The sequence below is a fragment of the Annulohypoxylon maeteangense genome (genome assembly GCF_022496945.1).
Source record: "Annulohypoxylon maeteangense strain CBS 123835 unplaced genomic scaffold GGS22scaffold_23, whole genome shotgun sequence".
NCBI classification, from domain to species: Eukaryota; Fungi; Ascomycota; class Sordariomycetes; order Xylariales; family Hypoxylaceae; genus Annulohypoxylon; species Annulohypoxylon maeteangense.
The window spans coordinates 21295-30763 of record NW_025953270.1 but is presented as its reverse complement, the minus strand read 5'-3'; the positions used below and the strand labels follow the sequence as shown (position 1 = coordinate 30763).

The window sequence follows — 9469 nt, the reverse complement described above, 5'->3', positions numbered from 1 at the left end:
ATATATCCCCGAAACGAACGTTAAAAGTTAATTTTCCGTGTTTTTTAATTATAATTAAAGAAAAATTTATTATAATATATTTATTATTCTTTTTTTTATTTTTAATGAATAACGATTTAAAAAAAATAAACCGTTAAAAAAATATATAAATTAAAAAAGTTTAAAATTTAAAGATTTTATAAACGAACGTTATTAAATTTATTATATAATTATATTTAATAAAAACGTTATTAATAATAAATTAGTTTTTATATTAAAAGTCGTTTTATTATGTTATATTTACTTAATTTATATCGAATTAAAAATTAATTAATACGATAAAAATATATTCGAAACTTTATAAGATTAATAATATTTAAATAATAAATTAATTATATTATTTTCGTTTTTTTTTTTTATTAACGAGTTTAATATATTTTATAATTTATATCGATCGTTAATAAAATTTTATATAACTTTTATTAAATTATTCGAACCGGATTATTTTCGTTCGGGAAATATACTTATTATTTTATTCGATTTATATAAGTTTAATTTTAATAATATTATAAAAACGTTTAATACGTTTATTAATTTTAATAAAATTATTAAAATAAATATTAATGGTAAAAATATTTTAATATACGAATTTACGATTTATTTTATAAGAAATATTTCGTAATAAATAAAAAATTATAATTTTAAAAAATTACGAGCGTAAAAATTTTATCGTTATTATTATGTTATATCCGGTCGAAATATCGAAAATCCCGTATTTATACTTAATTTTAATATTATTAAATATAATTAATTTTATTATTAAGTAAAATAAATGTAAAAAATAATAATTAATAAATATATAAAATTAAATATAAAAGTTATATATAACGTGTAATAAAGTATAATTAACTTATTTCCGATGTTTTAATTTATTTCGTTTTATTTAAACTTAATATTTACGTGTTTATTTAACTTAATATATTCGAAATATAATGAATTATTAAATTTAATGTATTTATTATTATGTAATGCGATATTAAAACTTAATATATTAATTTTATATACGCGAAAATTATGCGTATAATTATTTTTATTTAATTTACGTTAATTATAATTTTTAAAATATTATTTAATTAATTATAATATATCGTTTTACGCTTTTTAATCGATTATTATTCCGGCGTTTTTCCGAAATTAATTAAAATTTTATTATATTAAAAAACGTTTTTTTAATAAAGTTAAAAAATTTAATAATTTAATAATTTTTATTATTTCGGCATGTATAATTATCGTAAAGAATAATATAATTTTAATAAAAAATAATGCGGTAAAAATTAATTAAATTAACCTTAAATTAATAATTTATAAAGAAAAAAAACTATTTAATTAATTATGTATAATCGCGGTTAATTCGGCGATATTTTAAGAAAAAACGAAGGTATAAGTTTAAATTTAAACGATAAAAACGGCATTAAAACTTTACGGAAAACTTCGCGGAAAATTTCGTAAATAAATACTTATATTAAATCGACTTATTATAACGAATGTTTTTATTATTAACTTTTCGAACGAACTTACCGTTACGTTAATTAAATATATAAACGATACGTTACGGTTAAATATTTATACCGTTATTTATTATTTTATATTTATAAAAAAATATATTTTAATAATAAATTATAATACGTTAATTAACGAAAATTTACACCGGTATATATTTATCCGTTTAATATTTATTTAAATAATATTAAAATTAAATAAATAAATAATTATTTAATAAATATGTTAATATAAAATAAGTATTTTAAACGTAAAGTTTTAAAAACGAATTTTTATAACGTCGAATATATTTTTTTAAAAAAATATAATATTTAATTTATAATTTATTTCGCCATTCGAGGTGTTTTTTTTTATAACGACCCGGAGCTTATAAAAAACTTATAAAAGTTACATAAACTTTATTTTAATTTATTTAAAAAAATACTTTCACGATTTAATTAAAATAATTTAATAAATATAAAAGTAAAATCGGTTAATTTAAAATTAAAAATCGATATATTTATTAATAAAACGTAAATTAATACGTTTATTATTAATTATATTTTTAATAAAAAAATATAACGATAAAAACATTTAATTTATTTAAAAAGTAAAAAATCCTTTTTAATTATATAAAATTTCCCGATTAATTTCGTTATTAATTTATAATATGTATATTTATAAAATTACAAGTTCCCGGATTATTATTTTATAACTTAAAAATATAAAAAAATATTTTAATAATTTTATAAATTTACGTTTAAAAATTCGTACGTATTTAAATGTTTATAATTTAATATTAATTTAAAATAATGTTAATTTTAAAATTAAACGTATTAAATATTAAAAAAATTAATATTTAGTTCGTTTTTAGTTAAAATAATTATATTTAACGTTACGACGATAAATTTACGCGTATCGATTATATTTTCGTATTTAATATATATAAAAAATAATATATATTCGCCATTATTACCTTTTTATAATAAACCGGTTCACGGGATTATTAAATAATATTAAAAATTTTAAAAAAGTTTAATAAAAAATTAAATATTATCGAAATTATAATTATCACGTTATTAAAGTTATATATAATCGTTATAAAACACGTTAAAACCGTATTAATAAATTAAACGATAAAATAATTATAAGTGCCGAACGAAGTAAATAAATTTTTAAGTAAGCGTTTTATTATTTATGGTATTTATTAAGTATTTAAGTAAATATTTATTTATTTACCGGTTTAAAGTCGTATATCCCGAATATTTTTTACATTTAAACATTTAAACATTTATTTATTTATTTATTTAAAATGTAAATGCTTTTTAAATTTTATAATAAATAAATAACATTTAATATTAAATATTATTTAATGTTATTTATTTATTTATTTACTTAAAATATTTTTATTAATATAATTCATATTTAAATAAATATTTAATATTATTATTAAAAAAATTAAGTTATTATTTTAAATAAATATTTAAAAATACGGCTTTATTTATTATATTTAATATATTATAATATTAATTTATTATAATTTATATTTTTTAAAGTTTTTTTTAAATTTTAAAAATTATTAAGTTTATATATAATATTTTTAACGTTCGAATAACGAATATAATTAACGTATTATTATAATTTAAGGTTTAAATTTAATTTAAAATTAAAGTAAATTATAATTTAATATTATAATATCGTGGGGTATATAATTTTAATTAATAGTTTATAAAATTTAATTAAAACTTCGATTTTAAATACTTTATAACGGTTTATATATAAATATTAAAAGTACGTCGAAACGAACTTTAAATTTAAAAAAATTAAATATTTAAAATACGTATTTACTTAAGTAAGTATTTATTCACGGCATTTACCGATCGGTTTTAACGTTTTTTAAAACGTTATTAATATCCTTAAAATCTTTTTTAATAAGTATTTATTTAAATATTTACTTAAGAAATAAATATTTATTATAAAAATACTTTTAATTTAATATTAATAAATATTTAAGTTAAAATAATTCCAAGGTTTTTAATCGAATAATAAAATTAAAATTAATTTTAAGTTTAACGAAATGAATTTACTTACTTATTTATTTAAGTATTTAAAAATGATTTTATCCCTCGAAAAATAATTCATTTATAAAAAAATGATTTTATTTTTTAAAAAATATTTTAATCGCGAAAAAATGATTTTATTTTTTAAAAAATATTTAATAAAGTTTATAAAGGAATGGTTTTATTTTCCCGAAAATAATTTATTTATATAAAAATGATTTTATTTTTTTAAAAATATTTTATTTATTAAAAAATAATTTTATTTTTAAAGAATATTTAATTTATTTAAAAATAATTTTATTTCTTAAAAAATAATTTTATTTACTTAAAAATGATTTTATTTTATATTTATTTTATAATGTAAAAACTATTTTTATAAAATAAAAAATAATTTCATATTATTAATAATAATTTTATAACATAAAAAATAATTACACGTATAAAATCGATAAAAATTAAAGGAAATTATTTTAATTTAAAGAATAATTTTAAACCTCGTAAAAATATTACACGTATAAAATTAATAAAAATTAAAAAAAATCATTTTAAATTAAAAAATAATTTTAAACATTATAAAATAATTATATACATAAAATCGATAAAAATTAAAAGAAATTATTTTAAGTTAAAAAATAATTTTAAACTTTATAAAAACATTATATATATAAAATTAATAAAAATTAAAAGAAATTATTTTAAATTAAAAAATAATTTTAAACTTTATAAAAATATTACATGCATAAAATTAATAAAAATTAAAAGAAATTATTTTAAGTTAAAAAATGATTTATAAAAATGTAACGATTTTTAAATTAAAAATGGTTTCTTTTAATTTTTATCGATTTTATATATATAATGTTTTTATAAGGTTTAAAATTATTCTCGCGATACGGGAATTCCCGTTATAATAATTAAATGCATTTTTTTTATATTTAATTATTTATTTTTCGATTTAATTTTTTTATTAATTAATTATTTAATTAATTATTTAATTAATTATTAAATTAATTATTAAATTAATTTAAAAATTAATTATTAAATTTATTATTAAATTAATTATTAAATTATTTATTTAATTAATTATATAAATTATTTCGAAATAATCGTTAAATTTTAAATTTATTTATTAATTTAATTAAATGTATTTTTTAATATATTAATTTTTTTTAATTTAATTATGTAATTTTTTCGACGTATTAATTACTTTTTTTAAGTTTAAGTTCGAATTTTTTCGCATTTTAAAATCGTATAATTAAATCGAAAAATAATTAATATATTATTATATAATCGAGTTTTAAATTTAAATAATTTTTAAATTAATAAAATTATAAAATTAAAAAAAACTATTTTATATAATTTAAAATTTTCTTAAATTTATTAAAATTAAAATTAAATATTTTTAAAAAATCGACCTTTTTCGGTAAGTTCGAATATTCGGTTTAATGAATTAACGTAATAATATATAAATTAAAAAATTACGTAATTTCGATATTTTTAATATTTATAATTTAATAATTTCACCATTTTTTATATATATAATATTAAACTTATATATTTTAAATAAATAAAATTTACTACATTTTTAAAATATAATTATATTATATAAATTATATGCTTTTTCATAAATTAATAAGATTTGAAGATTAGCCCGATTAAGAACTCCGGAAATTCCGACAAGTGTTAATTTTTCCCTACGTTTCGTTGCGACACAATAACCCTCGGAGCTCGGGCATTAACGAAAATAATATTAAGTAAGTAAGTAATTAATGTTAATAAGAAACGTTACGAACAATGCACTTTTTTATCATCTTGTAACTATAGTCGAATTTCTTCAGTTTAAAGTTATAAAGCTTATTTTCCCAAAGAATACAGAATTCTGGAGCACATATTCATTGCTTTCATATCATTAGGTGCGTTGTTGCTAATATCGCAATTAGCTTTCAGCTAGAGCTTTGCTTTGTTATTGATGTTCCATAATGGTTGTAGCGATTCCTCTAAAGGACTTTTGGGATTTGTGATTCGCTCCGTCGATGTCTTGAATATGCTGGGTAGTCCTGACTCCTCAAAGGATATCCCATCTCGCACCATAGCGGCTACACCCTTGCTTGAAAGCAAGATCTCTGGCATGCCGTGGCCCGAGAACCCAGCGATGATATACTGGCCGGGCTTCTTAGGAACTTCGCCTAAATGGGGCAGAAAGTCCGAGCTGTAGCCCATAACTGATGATATAGTCAGCATTGCCTCTAACCGAGTATGAGTCGGGCTCGACTTACTTCCAGTCCAGACATGATCTGTCTTGGCGCCGCTAGCCTCCCATCCCCGGAAATGACGTTGCATGTAGCCGTCAAAGTACGAAACTGCGTCAGCAACAAGTTCATCATCTCGAACATTGTCAAACCACTGTTCTCTCATGTGCCAAAACCTCTGCCTAGCGCCACCGACAATGATGCTCCCGTCCGCGCGTGGAATAAGGTAATCGTTATTACTTGAGTCAAATCGAATCCCGTAAGTGTTTACCAAATGCGGACTGTTCGGACCTTGGGGGGTGACGATACGACTGCAGATACCGCGAACGGGGACGATGCGATCCGTGTATTCGGGCAAAACCTGTGCCGTGTAGCCATTTGTGGCGTATACTACTTTTCGAGCAGCAATCGATCCACGCTCTGTATCGACGGTCCAAAGTCCTCGGGCGTTTTTGGTCGATGACACCGACTTCACAGGTGTGTTGGCCTGCAAATTTACACCTTTCTCGAGTAGTCCCTGAACTAATTGCTGGACCATCTTCAGAGGCCAAAGATGCGCTGCTGTAAAGGAGAAGCAGCATTGGGCCCCCTTAATCCCCGATACCTATTTCAAAGTATAAGTATGTGCTTTCAAATCGTGATGGCCTGAGAAGTTAACGCATAAAGCTCGGCCGGGATCTCTGAATGTTGCGCTTACCCTTTCGGCGTCTTTCTGAGGGGTGAAGGCTACATCCTTAAGATCCACCACACCGTCTTTCACAAGTTTTCTATAGGCTTCCTCGGTGACTCTCGCGTGCTCGGGGTCCAGGAACACATCCACAGCGCGCGTGAGGTGAAAATCACAATCCAATCCTTCGCTCTCTACGAGGGCTTTCACTGCGTATGGATGCGAGGCTTCAAAAGCGGCCAGCTCTGCTGCCGCCTTCTCACCATATAGCCTGGTGTACTTCGGCACGTTGAAATATGTGTCAGGCTTCACATGACCACCGTTTCGACCCGACGCCCCGGAGCAGACCTTCCTGGCTTCTAGCATGGTAATAGATGGCGGGTTTGGGTTGTCTTTGAGTAAATGGTATGCTATGGCGACCCCTGCAAATCCAGCCCCGATAATCACCACGTCGCTTACACTAGGGAGATCCCGCGTGCTGCGATGGTCATCAAGGTCGCATGGCGGTACTGTCCAGAAAGATGTTACTGGATTAGCCACTGGGGAGCGATTCTTTGTCTGCACTTTCGTAGCCATTTGATCAAGTTTGTAGGAAGTCGGCGTATATGCACATATGGTTAATAGTGAGCTTCGGTTAACGAGTAACAGCTTAAGTGGAAAAGTTTTGGTGAATGGTTATTTAGGGATTGTTTAATACCCAAGTTTTGTGCCTCATAATTTGCCCTCTACCTAATTGTGTTTTTCGATATATTAAATATTGCAGTGAATCAATTAGCCACGTTTCTCGAAGCAGTATCTAGTTAATACCACGCATATCGCGACAACTACATACGAGTGCACCATTCCAGTCGATAGAGGGGTGAGATAGGAATCACGAACCGGTCCGACCGTTACCACTAAAAGAGCCCCTGACAGGCCCCACGCAGATAACCAGTGCCGGTTGAACGCCTAGGCAATTCTGACTAGCATTTCCATTAATGGCTCCGGACTTGGACCGGCAGATTGCCGATTTGGTTTGCGATCGGCTATGCCCGATACCCACCAAGGTTAATTATATCGCTTATACTCTGTACATTTCTACCGGTAGGTATGTACCTGCCTAAGGTATGGGACCTACTTACTACCTACCTAGTAGGTAGTACCTGTTAAGTCAAGTAGGTATTGTACCTAGTCCTAGATGTGTACCTAGGTAGCCTAGGTAAGGACATAAACACGAAGGTTCGGGTGAGAAACGAAAGACTTTTTCACCGCGAACCGTTTTCTATCAGTAGCTATTCTAGGTACCTAAGCCATCCAAGTTACCCACTAAAATATAGAGGCTATCTACTAGGATTATAATGAGTAGATCACTACAGCCCTGGAGTAGTGAGGTAGTGTGTTTGTAGAATAAATTTAAAGGAGCCTCATAGTTGCTGACAAAGAGCTCATGGTTATACATTGCTATTACCTAGTATACTGACTACGATCCAACCTCGGAGGCATGAATTATCTTGCGAGCCATGTCGGGGAAGCTATCCGCCATCACATCCATCTCACCAAACAGATCAGTGCACGGCTCCTTCTCCCAAACTGTACAGTAAGCACCTTTAAACCTGTCATTTCTCGTTAGCATCATTATAAGTGGTATCTCATGATGATTCAATTGCTCAGCATACCCGGTGCTCTTTGCTGCCGACACATCCCACATGTGCGCTGCGGCAAACCATGACTCGTCAGCCCCAAACTGTTTGAGGAGAGGTTGATAAGACTCCGGCGCCGGCTTTCCGATACCAAGACTATCGCACGACAAGAAATTCTCAGCGGGCATATCGATGCCGTTGCGTGTAAAATATCCACTAACACGCTTCGTGTCGCCTGCGGTAAACGCCCAGCAGGTAAAGCCCGCGTCGCGTAGGATTTGGAAGCACTCGGCGACGCCAGGCCGAGCGTCGAGCTTCATGAATTGTTCGAGAATGTAGTTCAGATCCTCGTCGGTCGCGAACCTGCGCGGCTCCTCGATGCCGGCCATCCAAAGCATGCGGTAGAATAAGCTGCTAAACACGTCATAGAAACGCTTGTACCTCCCCGAGATGCTTAGATATGTGTACTCCCTCTCGGCAGCCTCGAACCACGTGTATCCCAGAAGTTTAGGCTTAATGCATTCGGCTCGTAGTCGGTCACCAAGCCTCGTATCAAGCGCATCAAATATGGTATCGTAGGACACGCAAGTTCCTACGACGTCAAATACAACATGTTTTCTACTCGAAGCCATTAGGATAGGATAGGAATGAAGAGGTGGGCGTACGGGGAACTTGATGGGTGCCTGAATGCCAGCCGAATTCGTATAACATCAGTTTTGAGGTTCCTGGTATGAATTGCGATCTCAGCACACTATGAGCTCCCATAGTAATGAAAAAGGTGTCGGTTTGAATACGATCGTTATAATCTCCGATACATGGAATCTGGCATCGGCTTCCGGTCCCAATAATTTCCCCGCAAGATAGCGACTCTATGTCAGGGACCCGGCCGGGTAGGGACAGATACCCAAACCCATGTCAGATACGAATGCATAGGTAGGTACTTAGTACCTACTACTATGTACCTAGGTATGTAGAGTAGCATGAGTTAAAGCTTTCGCGTAAGGTCAGAAGCGATAAGTATCTTGGTAGTGATCATTACGTAGTTATTTTTGATCGTTGTGTCATAGTACACAAGCCAAGAAATATTTAATCTAACACGCTCGTCGGATGTCCGGTCGCTCTCGTAAAGTGGCTTGTTATTTATACTGGGTACTTCATAAGTGAGGTACTGCTTTTAATTTAGCATCGCGAAAAGGAACCCTGAATACATGTATGCTTACCTAAATATTTAACTCGTAGACACCATTTTCCATCCTTAAATCAAGTAATAAGTAATAGTAAGATTTCCTTTTATTAAGCGTGTTTAATAAGATTTCTCTTAATCTTAAGGTGGTTATCGCATTAAGGAGATTAGGTTTT

The 9469-nt window shown here is 27.7% G+C and overlaps 1 protein-coding gene across 1 annotated transcript; it reads right to left on the bottom strand.

Moving 5' to 3' along the window:
* Positions 1–5522: 5522 nt before the first annotated feature.
* Positions 5523–8742, bottom strand: GGS22DRAFT_182049 (FAD dependent oxidoreductase-domain-containing protein; the record flags this gene model as incomplete). The annotated part of the gene is made up of 5 exons (XM_047963923.1): positions 5523–5797; positions 5852–6428; positions 6522–7049; positions 7963–8083; positions 8147–8742. 5 exons carry the CDS (start codon positions 8740–8742, stop codon positions 5523–5525), a joined length of 2097 nt encoding a protein of 698 aa, XP_047814559.1.
* Positions 8743–9469: the final 727 nt, after the last annotated feature.